This window comes from Molossus molossus, unplaced genomic scaffold (genome assembly GCF_014108415.1).
Source record: "Molossus molossus isolate mMolMol1 unplaced genomic scaffold, mMolMol1.p scaffold_m16_p_14, whole genome shotgun sequence".
In the NCBI taxonomy this organism is placed as follows: domain Eukaryota; kingdom Metazoa; phylum Chordata; class Mammalia; order Chiroptera; family Molossidae; genus Molossus; species Molossus molossus.
This window is the reverse complement of record NW_023425349.1, coordinates 2764643-2782344: the sequence shown is the minus strand read 5'-3', so window position 1 is coordinate 2782344 and position 17702 is coordinate 2764643. Positions and strand designations below refer to the sequence as shown.

The following is a 17702-nucleotide window of genomic DNA, read 5'->3' as shown; positions in this document are numbered from 1 at the left end:
GGCTGAGGGGTGGATGGACGGGGAGGGGGAAGGTGGGCAGAGGGGGTGCAGGGCTGAGGGGTGCATGGACAGGGAGGGGGAAGGTGGGCAGAGGGGGTGCGGGGCTGAGGGGTGGATGGACGGGGAGGGGGAAGGTGGGCAGAGGGGGTGCAGTGCTGAGGGGTGGATGGATGGGGGAAAGTGGGCAGAAGGGGTGCAGGGGGCGAGGGGAGGGGAGGGGAAGGGCAGAGGGGTGGAAGGGGGAGGGGCGAAGGGGGCGTAGGTGGGTGGGAGGAGAGGACGCTGGGCAGGCAGTGGGTGGTGGCAGGGTGGCTGGGGGTGCGCTCATGGAGCACTGGGGGGGGTGCAGTATAAGTGGGTGGGGGGGTTGGCTGATTGGCTGGATAGATGGTGTTATGGGTCAAATTGTGTTCCCAGAAAGGTGTGTTGAAGTCCTAATCCCCAGCATCTGTGAACGTGACCTTATTTGGAAATAGGGTCTTGGAAGATGTCATCCTGTGAAGATGAGGTCATTAGTGTGGGTCCCAATCCGACAGGACTGGTGTCCTTGTAGGAAGAGGGAAGGCAGGGGGAAGGTCACGTGACACAGAGACCGAGGCCGGAGACACTCAGAGGAGTGACAGCCACAGCCGGGGGCCGGGAGGGAGGCTAGGGTCCTCCCCAGAGTGTCAGAGGCAGGACGGCCCTCCTGACACCTCGCTTTCAGACCTCGCGCCCCAGAACTGTAAGACAATCATTTAGGTCCAGGAGAGCCCAGGGCCAGGCCGAGGGGCAGCGCCCTGTCCTGGAGGAGCCCGGAGGTGACAGGTCAGCTGCCACCTTGTCCCAGTGCCTAGAGCTGTGCCCACGGAGTTCTGCCTGAAGCATGACAGGGGCATGACCAGCCCGGGCTTCGTACCTGGCGGTCGGCTGACGTCGGCGGAGAACAGCCAGTCCGCGGCCTTGCTCGCGTCCGCGCCCACCAGGTAGAACTTGCCGAAGTAGGACATGTCGAACACGGCCGCCGCCCCGCGGCAGGCCAGACACTCCTGCTTGATCTGAAAGATCGGGGCGGGTGCGGGGCTCCGAGATGTGCCCCTGGAGCACGGGACGCGGGGCACTTTGCCGCCACCTGCTCTGAGCTGCCCTCCGTCCCCTCCAGCTCAGAAACGCGGTGACAGTCTTCTCGGGCTCAGGGAATACGCCCAGGGCCCGCCCTACGCCATAGACAAGACTCCACGCTTTCCGAGGGATTAGCATCGCACAGAGTGTGTCCTCGACCACAATGGACTCGCACTGGGAACCCAGCAGGGCATCGGGAAACTCCCAGACAAGTGAGCTGAACAACACGCTCCTACATCACCCGCAGACCGAGGAACATGGCGAAGGGGACTGAACACGCTGGGCGCGTGGCGGCGGCGGCGGAGCGATGGGCTGGGCCGACGCCCACGCGCACGGCCCTGTGGCCGCAGACGCCAGGCCAGAGAGGCTCCCGACGCGAGGGCCCCGCCTTCCCCTGCAGAAACTGGCAGAGAAACCAGCATGTGAACCCCAAAGCAAGCAGAAGGAAAGAAATGACAGAGATGGGAACGGAAACAAAGGAACGAGAGAACAGAAAAGAAGAGAAAATCAGTAAAAGTTTGTGCTTTGAAGACGGGCAGACCTGCCCAGCCCGTGTGGCTCAGTGGATGGAGCGTCAACTCATGGACTGAGAGGTCCGGGTTCGATTCCCAGTCAGGGCACGTGCTCGGGTTTGGGGCTCGATCCCCAGTAGGGGGCGTGCAGTAGGCAGCAGATCGATGTTTCTCTCTCACATCAATGTTTCCCCTCCCCCTCTCCTAAAAAAATCAATAAAAACTATTTTTTAGAAAGAGGAAAAGTGGCAAACCTTTAGCCATTTCGGCACAGAAGAAAGGAGACTGGAGGAACTGAAATCTGGAACGAGCGAGCACACCCCTCTATGCACCCCCGAACACAGACAGGTGGACGAGCAACCCTTCAGCGACAGTCTGCCGACAAACGGGGCTCGAAATGAGACAGGCTCCCGGCCACACGCCAATGGCTGGGGCTGACTGAAGCAGAAACAGAAAGCAGGCTCAGCTCCGCCGCCACCACCACCACCACCACCACCACCACCACCAAGGGCTGGACGGGGCATTTAAACTCCCCACAAAGAAAAAGCCAGGCCCTGGCTTCACTGGTGAACTTCATCAAACATCCAGAGAATTAATACCAGTTCTTCACATTTTCAAAAAAACAAGAGTAGGAAACACTTCTGAACTTAGCCCTGATGCCAAACCAAAGACATTATCAGAAAGCTACAGACCAGTGTACCTCGTGAACACGAACACCAACACCCTCAACAAAACACCAGCAGCCCAATCCAACAACGTCTAAGAAGGGTTGCTCACCCGAGTAGGGCTGGTCCCAGATGGGGAGCTGGGTTAACGTAAAGCCGATGGATGCAATGCACCCTAGTGATAGAACAAAACGCAAAACCTCCTGCTCAGCTTAACAGGTGCAGAAAACGTGTTTGACAGAATTTGATACCTCTTCATGACAAAGACTCCAGGTACTCCAGGAACAGAAGGGAAAGTCCTCAGCCTGAAAAGCGCGTGTGCAAAACCCCACAGCGGACACCGTACTCAATGGTGAGTCACGGAACGTCACCCCTAAGCTGAGCGTGAGACAGGGCTCTTGGCTCTGCTACCTCCCCTCCGCGTGGCACGAGGGGTCCTAGCCTGGGCGCTTAGGCGGGGAGAAGGAATAAGGCATCTGGACTGCAGGAGAAAAAGTAAAACTACCTCTGTTTGCAGATGATCTGATCGTGCATATAGGAAAACCTAACAAACCCACTAAAAAACGATTGGAACTTTATAAAATAGTTCACCAAGGCGGCAGGACACGAGGTCACTACACAATAACCAAAATCAGTGTCATTCTCCACACTAGCAATGAACAATGAAAAACGAAATCAAGCCAGTATTTCCACTTATATCATCGGGAAGAATTTTAAAATGTTTACGAATAAATTTGACAGAAGAAGTACAAACTCGATTTAAAAGCTAGAACATAGTTTTGAAAGAAATCAAAGAAGACCTAAGTAAGTGGGAAGACATCTGATGTTAACAAAGGCTTATAGTTGCTAGGGTGGAAATACTCCCCAAACCGACCTGCGGTTTCAACACCATCCCTACCAAAGCCTCAGCTGGCTTCACGGCAGAAATGGACAAGCCGATTCTAAAATTTATATGAAAATGCGAGGGACCCAGAACATTCAAAACAATCTTGAAAAAGAGGACTCACTTCCTGATTTCAAAACTTACCACAAACGTACTGCAAAGCTACTGTAGTGGAGATAGTGGTGTAACCTACGGAGAGACGTGCAGATCAGAGAGTGGAACTGAGGGTCCAGAAATAAACCCGCACACCGGTGACTTCGAGAGAGGACGCCCAGGCACCTCAGCGGGGAAAGAATACTCTTCAGCCGGTGGTGCTGGGACCACTGGGCGTCCACCTCCACAAGAACACAGCGGGACCCCTACCTCACACCATCCACACAACTAAATCAAAACGTATCATATCCCCCCATGTTCGTAGCAGCACTATTTACAATAGCTAAGATCTGGAAACAGCCCGAGTGTCCATCAGTAGACGAATGGATAAAAAAGCTGTGGTACATGTACACAATGGAGTACTATGCAGCTGTAAGAAAGAAAGATCTCTTATCCTTTGAGACGACATGGAGGGACCTAGAAAGTATTATCCTAAGTGAAACAAGCCAAACAGAGAAAGACAAATATTACATGATCTCACTTATTCGTGGAATATAATGAACATAACAGTCTGAGGAATAGGGTAGACCCAGAAACATGGAAGTAGGGTACAGACTGACAACCCTCAGAAGAGGGGGTGGTGGGGGGAGGGAAGAGATAAACCACAGAACTTATATGCATGTACGCATAACCAATGGCCATGGACAACAAAACCAGGGACGGGGTAGGGGGGATGGGGAGGAGGGTGTCAATGGGGTAAAAAAGGAGAAACATCTGTAACAAAAAAAGAGTATCAAAGGCCGAAGAGTAAGAGCTGAAACTGTAACATTCTTAGAGGAAGCACAGGAGGAAGCCTTTGGAACCTGGGTTAGATGTTTTCCTAAACACGACACCAAAAGCACCAGGGACAGAAGAGAAACCGTCCGCCGAGCTTCATCAGCACCGAGAGCTGTGCCCCCACCACCACCACGGAGGAAGTGGCAAGACCACCCACAGAATGGGCCACAGTCTCTGCCCGTCACAACCTAAGGGAAGATTCGTATGCAGAATATGGAAAGACCTCTTATAACTAAAAAAAGATAAACAGCAGATGAGCAAAGAATCTGAATAGATGTTTCTCCAAAGACACAGAAATGGTCAGTAAGCACCTTGGAATGATGCTCATGCCTTTAGTCATCGGGAAAATGCAACTCAGCTACAAGATGCCCCTCACCCCCCCAAGACGGCTGGAATTGGACAGACAGGTCGGAGGGGACAGGGAGGACTTGGAGCCGCCCACTGCTGGCGGGAATGTAAAGTAATTCGGGTCACTTTGGAAAACAGCTGGGAGTCACTCAGCATGTTTTGTTTTGTTTTGTTTTGTTTTGAATCCTCACACGAGGACATTTTTCTATTTATCTTCAGATAGAATGGGAGGGAGGGAGAGAAACATTGATGTGAGAGGGACACATCGACTGGTTGCCTCCTGCATGACCCTGACCAAGGCCAGCAACAAACTGCAACCGAGGCACGTGCCCTTGACCGGAATTGAACCCGTGACTCATTGGTCTGCAGGCCAACACTCTAACCACTGAGCCAAACCGGCCAGGGCTCAACATGTTAAACAGTTTCCACACAGCCCAGCGATTCCACATCTACCCAAGAGACATCTGTCCACACACAGACCTGGACACACGTGGTCACAGCAGCATTGATCGCAGTAGCCAAAACGTGGAAACAAGTCCAATGCCCACCAGCGGTGAGTGGACCAACAGAACGTGGTCTGTCCACACCCTGGGATGCTGCTCAGGGTAAGGACTATGAAGCATGGATCCTAAAACACGGGCGACCTTGAAACCGTGATGCTGAGGGGAATGAGCTGGTCAAAGACTACGCATCGTATGACCCCATTTACATGAGATGTGCAGACAAAGCTCATCTATAGAGACAGAAAGCAGATCAGTGGTTGCCTGGGAGCGGGCACGGGGTGGGGGGATGCGGGGATGTGGGGTGTCTCCTGGGGGTAGAGGATGACCATAGCCTACAACGAGGCTGTGGTCGTGAAGGCACGACCCCGTGCACACACAGGAGCCCTGAGCTGTCCACGTCACCTGGACGGATTGTTTGCTATGTGAGCTATGTCAACAAAGCTGTTTTTTTAAAAAAAAGAATGACGCATCTCTCCTCCTTTTCCTCCACGGGGTACACAGAGGCCTGGCGGGTTTGCAGGCTCCCCATCACCCCTCTTCTTTCCCACTCGGTCGCCCCTCTCAGGACCCCTCCCGTTTTGCCCTGAAAGCATCCCCAGCTGCTGCTCCCCTGTGCCAACCTCACTGTTCTTACCGGGAAAAAAAGAAAAAAAGATAACAGCAAAGCTCCCACTTCCTGAGCACTGAGTGGTGTCAAGAACCTGTGTCCCCTCCCTGCCCTGGGACATCCGCCAGCCCCCAGGCGACTACAGTGAGCAGCCTCTGCTCAGGTGCCCGCGGAGGCCCAGGGAGGGGCCAGGCCTGCCCAGCGCTGCGTCCCTGCCTGCAGACAGGCGCCCGCGCGTCTTCCCGCTGTGCAGGCGGGGGCGCCCCGTGGGTGCACCGGGACGAGTGAACGGTGCGAGGACTGAGACCGGGAAAGGGGCCACCGGCAGATCAGGCTCTCCCTGGACGCTGGCTGTCCGACGGCTCCCACCGTCCGCACGCAGCTGGGCCCTGCCCGGGGCTCCACCCTGCAGACACGCTGCCCTTCCCGGAGCCCCTGCCGCTGGCCAGCACCTCGGCTTCCGCGGCTGGGCCTCGACCAGCACCTGCAGCAGCTCCCTGAGCTCACGCCGTCCACCCGGGCCCTGGCAGTTGCCAGGGCTGAGAACGAGTTTGGGCGCATCTGTGGGCTGGGTGCAGCCGGGAAGCCAAGCTGGCACCCCTCTGAGCCCCCGCATCCTCACAGGCAGACGTCTGTCCACAAGCCTCAGGAGCTCGGGTGCGGAGGCGCCAGACGGAGCCCCTCGCTCCCCGAGAGGCTGCCGGGCCCTGAGCTGTGGAAGTGGGTGCCTCCCACCCCATCTCAGAAGGCCCTCCTCCCAGGCCTTTAGCGCGACCCCCACTGAAGCCAGCTCGGGGGAGATCGTGAGCATCCCTTCCCTTCATGGCTGCAGAACGCTGAGGCCCAGTGCAAAGCAAGAGTGTAGGTCCTCGGTCAGAAGTATTAAGAATTTCACAGCGCAACCACGGAGCATTAAACCCAGCCCGGGGCGCTTCCGACCAAGAGGCCGCAGTGCCTGCACACGGCACCATCCAGGAGGCTGGCTCGCGGCCCGGCCCTCGGGCACTGCTGGGAGCCCCTCTCGGTGCTTCCCAGGCCTCCCTGGGCTCTGGGGACCCCCGGCTCCACTCCCGCACAGATGGACGAGTGACGTCACTGTCTCCCGGGTCAGCCACGGGTATGGGGACACAGCAACGTTCCACTTGGTAATCGCCTTACAAAATGGCAAAGAAGCCGGCTCCTTCCTGCCTGTGAAAACGTCCTTGTGTGGTGCAGACTTGGGGGAAGGCCGGCCCCCCAAGACCTCATCACCTCCACCTCAACAGGAGAGGGGAGCCAGGCACGCGGCCGAGGGACAGTGAGCTGCCCGTCTGACCCATCTCCCCTGCCCACTGTGAAGAGAGAGGGGCAGCGGGCAGGCCCCCGACCACGGACCCTCCCCCGATGGCCCCTGGAGGAGGAGCCCATCACTCACGGAAGCTCACGCAGTGCCCCACCAGCTCCCAGCGCAGACTGACAGAGCTCAGAGAGGTGGAGCACCTGGCCTGAGGCCACACAGCCAGACCCAGGCCCGCTGCCTGGGGCAGCCGGTCTCCCTGGGCCTGAGTGCTGGCCGAGTCCTGGTGCAGACAGAGGGGCCATGTGCGCGGGCAAACATCACCTGACGCCTCCTGGAAACTGAGCCAGCCCCACTGGCCTGGGGAAGAAGCTCCGCCCTCCGCAGGGCCAGGCAGGCCAGCCGGCGGGAAGCCCACTGCCTCTTCCATCAGGGAGGGGACACAGCCACTCACCACGTCGTGGTGGGGCGGGAAGTCGAAGGTGTACTCGTCCGCCAGCAGCCGGTTGTAGGCGTAGCCCTGGTGCGCCTGGTTCCCGTAGGCCCCATAGTAGTCGTAATGGAGGACCTGGGAGGAGGAGGATGGTGGTCCTGGGCCCCGCCTTCTCCCTCCTCCCCACCCTACACTGCGTGGCCTGGAAGGCCCTGGGCCCGCCCTGTCGGGTTTCCCTCGAGCGGGCGGTGTGTGGGGGACACAGGCCGGTGGGTGGTGGCGGTGGGTCCGGTGCTCCATAGCAGCGGCCCAGTGACACTCGAGTCACTGTGCTGGTGGTAGTCGGTCTTGGAACCGGCAGGGCCGAGGGGGTGGGGAGGAAATTGGGTGTCCTCGTGGTGTGAAAAGTCAGGGAGGCAGGAGCGGGTCCTCTCGAACCCAGGGCCACTGTCAGGGCCTTCGGCTCGGGGCCGAGGCAGCGGGAGGCCCGGGATGCAGGAGAGGGGTGGCCCCGCGCCTCTGGGAGGCTGTTGCCATGGCGAGGTGGGACCGCGTCCTGCTCATGGTACCTGGTCACCTAAGGAGGCGGATCCCTTCTACAGGTGAGGAGGCTGAGGCACAGAGACAGCCAAGCTTGTCCCAGGTCCCAGAGGAGCCCCCGACAGAGCTCGGCGTGACCCCGGGCTGCGGGTGCGCCCCGGAGGCTGGCTCCTCGGCCACCGCTTGTGCCGACCTCCCCTGTGTCCGCCTGCAGCGCTCAGAGCCTCGGACAGCCAGGCCCGCGCTGCTGGCCCGGCCACCTCCCCTCCCCCTCCTCCTCCTGACTCCAGGGAAGGGTGTGAGCCCGCTGCCCAGCCCACCCCGTCTGTCCCCTGTCACAGATCGGAGCCCGGTGTAGGTTCTGGGTCCCCTTCTCTGCTGCCCCAGGGCCAGCTCAAGCCCTGGCCTCCGGGAAGTCCCTTTACCCATCTCTGCAGGTAGTAGTCGCCGGGACCCTGAGGCCCCAAAGGGGACATCCCAGCACTGTAGCTGGGCCAGGCATAGGGACTTGTGGGACATCTGGTCACCCAATGCCCTGGACTCCCAGTATGGCCCCCTGCCCATCTCGGGACCAAGGGTGTGTCCCTGATTCACTCTCCAATCCCCTCTCCTTGCCCACAGATTCCAGGGGCAGAGGGACTTCCAGGGACAGACCCGGCGGGGCCGCAGTGGGCTCTGCAGGGGGCTGCATAGGGCCCGCTCCCTGCCTGTCCTGCCCCTGTGGCCCAGCCTCAGCCTCGGGGGACAGCTGCTGTACCCCGTGGCCTTAGCTCGTCTCCTCCGTTCTCCCAGGGGACCCTCGTCCGGGGTTTGCACCCAGGGAGGCTCTGGCTCCTGTGTGGGGAGCGTGAGTCCCTACAGGCCAGCAGGAGGAGGAACGGTGCCCGGAGACTCCGAGACTCCGAGCAGAGGCCCCGGCGCGCCCGGCGACAGCCTGGAACGCTCTTTGGGACGTGGGTTGCCGTGGAGACAGAGAGGGGGCAAAATCCAGCAACAGGAGAGGGATTTTCATTTGTTCAGATGAAGATCGAATACGTCCCCCTGGTCAGGCTGAAAGCACCCAGGGGCCAGGATGCTGAGAAGTCCCGACTCACAACCCGCACCCCGACTGCACGCTCTGCTAAACCCTCCCACTCACACTCACGAACGGGGCAGTCGCCAAAACTGTATGAACACGATTGTGAGAAGACGCTGTCGTCTCCCCCACTAATGGGGTGCGTGTGGCTGCCTCCTTGCCGTGTGGACCCCGGAGGCCTGGCCCCTGCGGGCGGAGTGACCCCGGAGGCCTGGCCCCTGCAGAGGAGGTGCCCCCAAATCATGGGCAGATTGGCGGGGCTCAGTGCCCCCTGGTGGGGGTCGAGCTCCGCCTGTGGCGGCCACAGCAGGACTGCGGCCACCCTGGCAGGCGTTGGGGTGATGGGGGGACACAGAGGTGGCTGGGTGGGGGCCACTCACCGGAGCTGTGCCTCCAGGGTTGAACCATCCCGGGCGCTCCCAGCCGTGCCGCTCCTGAAACACGCAGCCTCGGGCAAGGAGCTCCTGGGGGGGGACCAGCACCCTTCACACAGGGTCCGACACCCCCGTGCAGGGCAGACAGCCACTGAATCTGCCCCTTCACAGCCGAGGGAGCAGAGGGCAACGCGGGCCTCGCACCCGGATCCAGGACACGAGCCAGGCCCCTGCCCCGGAGCTCCCCAGCCTGCAGTTACCTTCTGCTACGGACTGAGTTGCTGACCCGCAAACCCCTACACGGCAGCCCCAACCCCAATGTGACTGGAGACGGGGCCCCTGAGGAGGAACTGGGGTGAAATGAGGGCGTAAGGGTGAGGCCCTGACCCTTACAGGGACACGCCAGGGCTCTCTGTCCCCCTCGCGCCGACGAGAGGAGCCGGTCGGCTGGCACCGTGACCCGGGCCTCCAGACCTTGGGAAATGAATTTCTGCGGCTCAGGCCCCCAGCCTATGGTACTTGGGAATGGTGGCCCAGCAGTCCACTCCTAGCCCGGGACAAATGGGAGCAGGAGGACAGGCAGGTGGCAGGCTCTGCCCGCGGACACCTCTCCCCAGCGGGCCGCCAGCTGCGCCCATGACGTGGTCTGCACACACCTGCCTGCGCACCTGCGTCGCGGACGCCCCGCTGCCGGCGGTCAGGAAAGACCCAGGTGCGTGCTCTGAGCACCTGCTGTAAGTACCTGGGGTGAGAGCCACCTACCCCCAGCTACCCCGCAGGTGGGTCCCTCACACGCTGTCTCCCCAAGACCCGGGCTTCCCGAGAGCGACCCCACCAGCGGGCAGGCACCTCGTGCAGGGGGTCCGTCCTCATGTTGCGGCCTGCCAGGGGCTCATCGTGGGGGAAGACGACGGAGTAGTTCTTGGCGTAGGACTCATGGCTGCGCTCGCGGATCCAGCGGCGGTGGTCCGTGAGTGAGTGGTGGAAGCGCCTGTCACCGGTGCAGGGGCGGGTCACCGCCAGGGAGGCCAAGGCCCAGGGGCCCAGGGCAAAACCCGCTCCCGCTCCCTGCACCAGAGTCGTCCCTGTGGCTCGGACAGCAGGAGCTGCTGACTCTCCACTTTCCCGCGTGGGGCCTTGGCACCCCCAGACCTTGGTGAGCTCGGCCTCCTCACCTGCAACCCCCCGCACACACACGGCCCCCCCCCAGCCTCTCTGTGGGCACAGCAGCTGGAGCCCCCGACAGCTGGCTTGTCCATCTGATGTCCTCGGACCAGCCTCAGCGGCCAGGGCCAGAGTGTGCCCAGCTGCAGCTAGCGTCTCGCCCACCTGCGTCAGGGGCCCCGCCGCCCCAGCTCCTCCAGCCTCCCCACCTGCCCCTTCCCTCTCCGCCACCGGCATCGCCCTCCCCCAGGCACCTCCCTCTGGCTCTGCCCTCACTGGCGCTCCGTGCCCAGCGGTCCCGTCCGAACCCCAGGCTGCTGGGCACCAGTTTGCTCTCAGACCTAGAGGCGTGGTTTTCTGACCGGCCGGGGTGGAGCTGCTGTGGAACCTGACCTCACCGGGTCACCAGCCACTGCTCCTTCCCACCGGCCGGGGCCCAGCGCCGCCCGCAAGAAGCCGCTGTTGTTCCCCAGGGGCCCCTGTGGGTGGCTCATGCGTGGGCCCGTGGCTTGACTCATTCCACACCAGAGGACCCAGCCTGCACCCATGCCAAGCTACGAGAAGCCAGAAGCTTCCAGAACACCTTCCGCAGAGGCAGCGATGGAGAGGCCACACCCAGGCAGCCCTCAGCACCGCCCCTCCCCCGGCCCTCCTCCCCTCCTCCCCTGCTGTCCTCTTCCAGGAAGTCCTCTGAATTTCAGGGAAGGCGCCCTTCTAGGCAGGCCTGGCTGTGCACCCCACCGCGCCAGGCCCTCGGGGAGTCACCGCCGGCCCTCGGGTTTCGCTGTGCACTTGCCTGATGTCGTAGCCGTACATGTCCTTCTCCGGGCGCCCGTGGACGATCCAGTGGGCCAGCTCCCGCCCACAGCCGCCCCCCAGCATCATTCCTGCCGGGCAGGAGCCACACATCTGCAGTGCACCCCCAGAGCTCCTCGCCCCAATTCTCTGGCCGTCCCATCCCCACAAGCATCACCCCCCAAGCCCGGGATCTCGTACCTGGGGTGCTGCTGCAGGACCTCACCCCGCCCTGCAGGCCTCTCCTGCATCCACCCGGTCAGGGGTACCGGGCTCCTAGGCCAGCCCCCCACCCCACCTGGGGGAGCTCAGACGGGAGAGACCAGGAGGGTGCTGGGTGGGCTGCTGCCCGAACTCACCAGCACTGTTGAAGCCGCAGCCCAAGAAGAACCCTCGGACTTCAGGTGCCTCCCCCATCAGGGGCTTGTGGTCGGGGGTAAAGGACTCTGAAAGGAAGGGCTGGCCTGAGGCCCCCTCCAGGCTGCGTGCCCCGGGCGGTCTCCCCACAAGGCAATCACGTGCCTCCTTCATCCAGACCTTCCCCTTCCCTAAGACCCAGCTCAATGCCACTTCTTCCAGGGAGCCTCCCTGACTGCTCCTGCCACGTTCCCCTCAGCTCCTCAGCATTGACAGCCGGAACCATCTGCCCTGAGCCGGGTTCTGACTTGGGGGTGCAGGTTTGTCTCCCAGCTATTACCTCTCTCCTGCGGATGAGGGGCCTGTCCCTGAGCCCCCACACAGCCACGGCCCCCCTCACTGCACCACCCTCCTGCTGTGAAGCTGCCGGTCACTCTCGCCCACTGGACCACGAGCACCAAGTGGGCAGGGACTGGGCTCTGCTCACGGCTGTCCCAGGCCGAGCACAGGGCCCCAAAACAGCAGGTGCTTGATACACGTCTGATGAAGGAATGACTGACCATCAGTTCTTTGGGAAGAGACCGAGCCTCCCACTCTGTGCTCCAGAGCCATTGACAGCATGCCTCGGGCCCAGGCCAGGGCGTGGGGGGGACCCTCGGCATCATCGCAAAGGGCTTGCAGCCAAGTCCCGGGTTCCAACCCCACTTTACCCTCCCTCGCTGTGTGAGCTCGGACAAGTCACTTCACCTCTCTGAGCCTCAGCTCCCTCATCGATAGAATCGAAATCACATGCGCCCCTCACAGGGCGGTGAGTACATCTGCCTACAGGTTTGCGGCCCACAGGGCTCAGCCCTGGGAGTCAGCTGTGGACAGTACTAGTCCCTCCCCTCGGGAGCCGACACGGAGCGAGAGGGGTGGAGAGTAAATATGTAAATAAGCACATAAGAGTCAGAAGAAAGCACAGGGGGCTGAAGGGTCTCGCACGACGGCCAGGCTGGCTGCTCCCAGCCCTTCCCGGCAGGCCGCCCGTCCCTGGGTCATGGGCGAGGACACTGGCTTCCAGCCTGGTTTGTCCCAAGTCACCCTGTCCGGGAACCATGGACCTGGCACCACTGGTCAGGGCTGCCTGGCTCCCAGCCAGAGTCCCTCCCCTCTGCTCCCTGTGGTCACCAAGGCCTGACCTGGGCACAGCATGAGCTGAAGGAGGCCCAGGCCTGGGGGACCTGGAGGAACTGGGGACCTGAGGGAGGTGTGCAAAGGGCAGCGCCCTGAGGGCAGGAAGGTGGAGCTCCCCGGGGCCCTGTGGGGTCAGGCTGCGGGGTGCCGGCGGGAGGTGCTCAGAGGAGACGGCGGGGCAAGCGGAGAGGTGAGGCCACGCTGTCGTGGGGATGGCCCAGGGAGGACTCTGGGAAGCTGGAAATGTCTCCAGGCCCCGGGCAGGCGCCAGGAAGTCCTGAGCAGCAGCTAACAGGAGCGGTGTCGGGGGCCAAGGGTCTCCTGAGTGTCTAACAAACCACTCAAGACCGAGTCACACGAAGGTGCAGGGTGCAGGGGACCTCAGCGCAGAGCAGACGAGACCCCACCTTGGCCCCGACGCCCAACCTGGATGAGAGCCCAGCCCCCCGCCATGTCCCTGAAGTCGGCCCTGGGACTTCCCTGCTCCGTCCCAGAGGCCAAAGGCCCCTGCCCTTGCTTGTCCCCGGCAGGGAGAGACTCTGATTTCCCCAGAAACCTCCCCCCGAGCCGGGAAACCGGCCTCCTCCGCTCGCGCCCCCGCAAGGCTCCGGGGAGCAATGAGCCCCGGTCTAATTAGGCTGAGCGGTTCCCTGGGTTGTCTGGGCCTCTGGGACCGTTTCAGGCCTGTGCTTCTCAGTGCCAGTCCCGGAGGCTGTGGGGGCGGGGAGTCGGCACGGCATCCGCCTGCTCCTGCAGCCATCGCTCGGGGTGCTGCCGTCCTGCCCCCGCAGGCCGCCCCTGCCTCTCCCCCAAAAGGCTTCCTTAGCCCGGAACAGCCAGGCCCAGGCTCTGCAGACCCCAGTGCAGGGGGGGGAGAGGGCTGGCGCCCCGCCGCGCCACAGCCTCTGGGCCGTGGGACCCTGCCCCCCTCGTAGCCCAGCCCCCCCACCCCCCGCGTGGCCTGGGCACACCGCTTTACCCGGCTCCTGTACCCCATGATGTCCACTCATGGGACTCACTGCCATTTGCTGGCCGGGCCCCGCCCTCACCTACATGTGGCGGCTCCTCCTCGCTCGTCCCTGCCCACCACCCAGGGCTGCTGCAGGGAGGCAGTAGGGCAGGGACACCCAGGTCAGCGTCAGGCGCAGGCCAGCCTCCAGGGTCAGCCCGCCCCAGCTGCTAGGCCTCCCACTCACCTGGGCCGCAGACCGTGGACTTGATCCCCGTCTTCTCCAGCACGGGGACCCGGTTGATGGCACCTTCGATGTGCTGGGTGAACACATCCCAGTCCAGGTCGAAGAGGCCAAAAGCAAACTTGTCCGACACCTGGGGAGGGGCAGGGACCTGCCTTGTGACGCCGCCATGGGAGCTGCGGCCCCACGTCAGGGGGCAGGGCTGGGCTGCTGCCCCCAGGTGCTCTCAGTGTGTCTCCCGCTCACTAACCCATCAGAGAGCCTGTCTGCCCGCCTGCCCCCCAGCTCTGCCCGTGACCATTGACAGGCCCTCCTTCAACCCCTCTAAGCCAGACCATGCCCTCTGCCTTGAGCTTCCTGTGGCGCCCATGACGCCTCTGTGGTTCGCAAAGGCCTACGCGAGCCAGCCTAGCCCCCCCTTCCCCTGGCCCCCGGCCACGCTGACCACCTGCAGTGTTCTGAGAAGAACGAGCTTGACCTCAGGGCCTTCCCTCCACCTGGGGCAGCTCCCTGCCCACCTTGTTCTCCACAAGGCCCTGCTCAGGTGTCACCTCCTCGGGGAGACCTCGTTACTTCCTTGTTTGAATATTGTATGTCTCCCCACCAAAATACAGGCCTCCTGGGTCATGGACTTTTATCTTGGTCTCCCTGTTTCCCCAGAAAGTAAAACAGTATCTGGCCCCAAAGAGTCATTATTCATTCAATTTGTGGGCCAAATGCGGGTGGACCACACACATCTGAGGAGGGGGCCGTCAGGTCTGCATTCAACTCCAGAAGCTGCCAGGAGAGGCCCAGGACTGGGGAGACGCCCTGCGTGGGGGTGGGGTGGGGACGCGGGGTTGCTGGCCGTTGGACAGAGGACTTAAATGTCATTGTCTTCTAAAGCCGCCCTCCCAGCTCTGCGGCCTCTGACCGCGGCTGCCAGGTAAGCCCGTGCCCGCCGCAGGTCTGGCTCCACCTGCCTGCCAGGGCTCGGGGCCGATGGCCTTGATCTTGTGGGGCCGGGGGACCTCTGTGGCTCAGACGTCCACCTGAGGAGCTTCAGGAGGTGGCCCCCTGGCAGAAGGCTTGTCCATGCTGAGACGCAGCCCCAAACCCCTTCCTCCTTGCCTTCATGTCTCACCTCCTCCCAGAAGATGGGGTTGGCCTCATAGCCGCCCACAGACAAGGCGTCCCCCTGGAGGCGGAGGTAGACTGAGGCATCATGGTCACGGACGTTGGGCATGTTCTGGAAGGCAGAGCAGGAAGGCCTGGGGTCAGCCGGGGCTGGACGGCGGGCCCTGCGCCTCCACCAGAGATCCCAGGCCCATGGAGGCCCACCCACCTCCCCCTTGCTGCAGGACCCTGAGGAGAGAGGGGCCCTGGGCCTCGGGTCCCACAGTGGACAAACCAGCCCCATGCAATGCTCTCCTCCCCCAAACCTCATCAAATAGCATCAGAGATGTAAAAGGGAGGAAATGCAGGAAGGAGGGAGGGCGGGAAGAGAAGAGCAATGGAATGCAAGGTTAGTTTAACACCTGAGAACCAATCTAAGTAATGCACCATGTTAACCAAGAACGAAAAACACAAATCTCAATAGAGGCAGAAAAAAACATGTGACAGAATTTAACACTCTTTGTGATAAAACACTCAACACGGAAGGCTAGCAGGGAACTCCCTGATAAAGGGTGTCTATGAAACACCCACGGCTCATGCAGACCGACCACAGCGTTCCCACACCCGCAGGCGAGGACAAGCTGCCTGCTGCCCACACCTCGGCAGGTGCGGGAGGGCCTCGCCAGGGCAGCAAGTAGGTGAGAAAAGTAATAAAAGGCATTCAGATTGGAAAAGAGACAAAACTACACCTACTTGCAGATGACAGGATCTTGCATATAGGAAATCCTAACAAACCTGCTAAAAAAACTATTAGAATTAATAAAATAGTTCCCCGAGGCTGCAGGGCACAAGATCAGTACACAATAACAAAAACAAAAAAAAAACAATTCCATTGTATTTTATACACTAACAATGAACAGTCAATACGGAAATGAGGCAAATAATTCCATTTACAACATTACCAAAAATAATAAAATATTTATGAATAAATTTAACCAAAAAAAAAGTATAAAACTTGTACTCTAAAGACTAAAAAATACTTTTGAAAGATAGTAAAGAAGATCTAAATAAGTGGGAAGACACCCCATGTTTGTGAAAGACGTACTGTTGTTAAGGTGGAGACATGCCCCAAATTGATCTGCCGGTGACACCACCCCATCCAAATCTCAGCTGGTTGTATGGCAGAAATTGACGAACTGATCCTAAAATTCACATGAAAGTGCGAGGGACCCAGGATGTTCTTTTAAAAAGCAGTCTTTAAAGAAAAACAAAAATGAAGTGTTGTCCCTCTACGCCAAAGTCGCAGGTTCGATCCCTGTCCAGGGCACACACAAGAGTCAACCAATGGGTGCATGGATGGGTGGGACAGCAAATCCATGTTTCTCTCTCTCAAATCCATCGATAATTTTTTTTTTAATAAAAAATAATTTATTTTAAGCATCTTAAAAAATGGAAGACTTTTATTCCCTGATTTCAAAACGTACTGCAAAGCTACTGTAGTGGAGACAGTGGTGTAACCTACGGAGAGACGTGCAGATCAGAGAGTGGAACTGAGGGTCCAGAAATAAACCCGCACACTGGTGACTTCCAGCGAGGGGACCCAGGCACCTCAGCGGGGAAAGAATACTCTTCAGCCGGTGGTGCTGGGACCACTGGGTGTCCACCTCCACAAAAACACAGCTCACACCATCCACACAACTAAATCAAAACGTATCAAAGGCCGAAGAGTAAGAGCTGAAACTGTAACATTCTTAGAGGAAGCACAGGAGGAAGTCTTTGGAACCTGGGTTAGGAGATGTTTTAAATACGACACCAAAAGCACCAGGGACAGAAGAGAAACCATCCGCCGAGCTTCATCAGAACCGAGAGCTGTGCCCCCACCACCACGGAGGACGTGGCAAGATCACCCACAGAATGGGCCACGGTCTCTGCCCGTCACAACCTAAGGGAGGATTCGTATGCAGAATATGTAAAGACCTCTTACAGCCTTGGCCGGCTTGGCTCAGTGCTTAGAGCATCAGCCACGGACCAAAGAGTCGTGGGTTTGATTCCTGGTCAAGGGCACGTACCCCAGTTGTGGGTTCAATCCCCGGCCCTGGTCGGGGTCGTGCGGGAGGCAACCAATTGATGTGTCTCTCTCACATCGATGTTTCTCTCTCTCCCTCCCTTTCTCCCTTCCATTCTCTAAAACTCAATGAAAAAATATCCTCGGGTGAGGATTAATAAAAAAATGAAAGAAAGAAAGAAAAGAAAAAAGAAAGATAGATAATAAATAGATACTGATGGATAGACAGTTAGATAAATAGATATAGATTAGATATATAGATAGATAATAGATGGTATACAGATAAATAGAGAGAGGTAGATAGATAAATGATAGATGATAGATAGATAGATAGATAGATAGAATTCATAACAGTAAAATGGAAAACAACTAGAAAAAATACTATTTACAACTCCAGGAAACACAAAAGCCGGACTCTCTGCCCGAGTTAACCATATTAACACTGTATATATTGCACACTGACTACTGACTTAAGCGAGGAACCGAACAGGACAAATCTTTCAGAAAGCAGGAGGACTGGGAGGCCCCCGCATGGGCACCCTCTCCCTTAGCCCGGACGCGGACCGGGGACCCAGCCCTCTGTAGAATCGAATTCCTGCGTGGAGGGTTG

The 17702-nt window shown here is 59.5% G+C and overlaps 1 protein-coding gene across 5 annotated transcripts in view; it reads right to left on the bottom strand.

The window, feature by feature from the left end:
* Nucleotides 1-17702, bottom strand: part of SARDH (sarcosine dehydrogenase) — a 48233-nt gene that overhangs the window by 19503 nt on the left and 11028 nt on the right. For 4 of the 5 annotated variants that reach the window (XM_036260395.1, XM_036260398.1, XM_036260399.1 and 1 more), the window contains 8 exons: nucleotides 15056-15160; nucleotides 13936-14065; nucleotides 11566-11652; nucleotides 11208-11298; nucleotides 10097-10238; nucleotides 9254-9337; nucleotides 7280-7393; nucleotides 899-1037 (listed from right to left, as the gene is read on the bottom strand). In XM_036260395.1, the coding sequence (XP_036116288.1) occupies nucleotides 899-1037; nucleotides 7280-7393; nucleotides 9254-9337; nucleotides 10097-10238; nucleotides 11208-11298; nucleotides 11566-11652; nucleotides 13936-14065; nucleotides 15056-15160 (892 nt within the window). The remainder of the gene's footprint in view (nucleotides 1-898; nucleotides 1038-7279; nucleotides 7394-9253; nucleotides 9338-10096; nucleotides 10239-11207; nucleotides 11299-11565; nucleotides 11653-13935; nucleotides 14066-15055; nucleotides 15161-17702) is intronic. The other variant, XM_036260396.1, reaches the window with a different exon arrangement.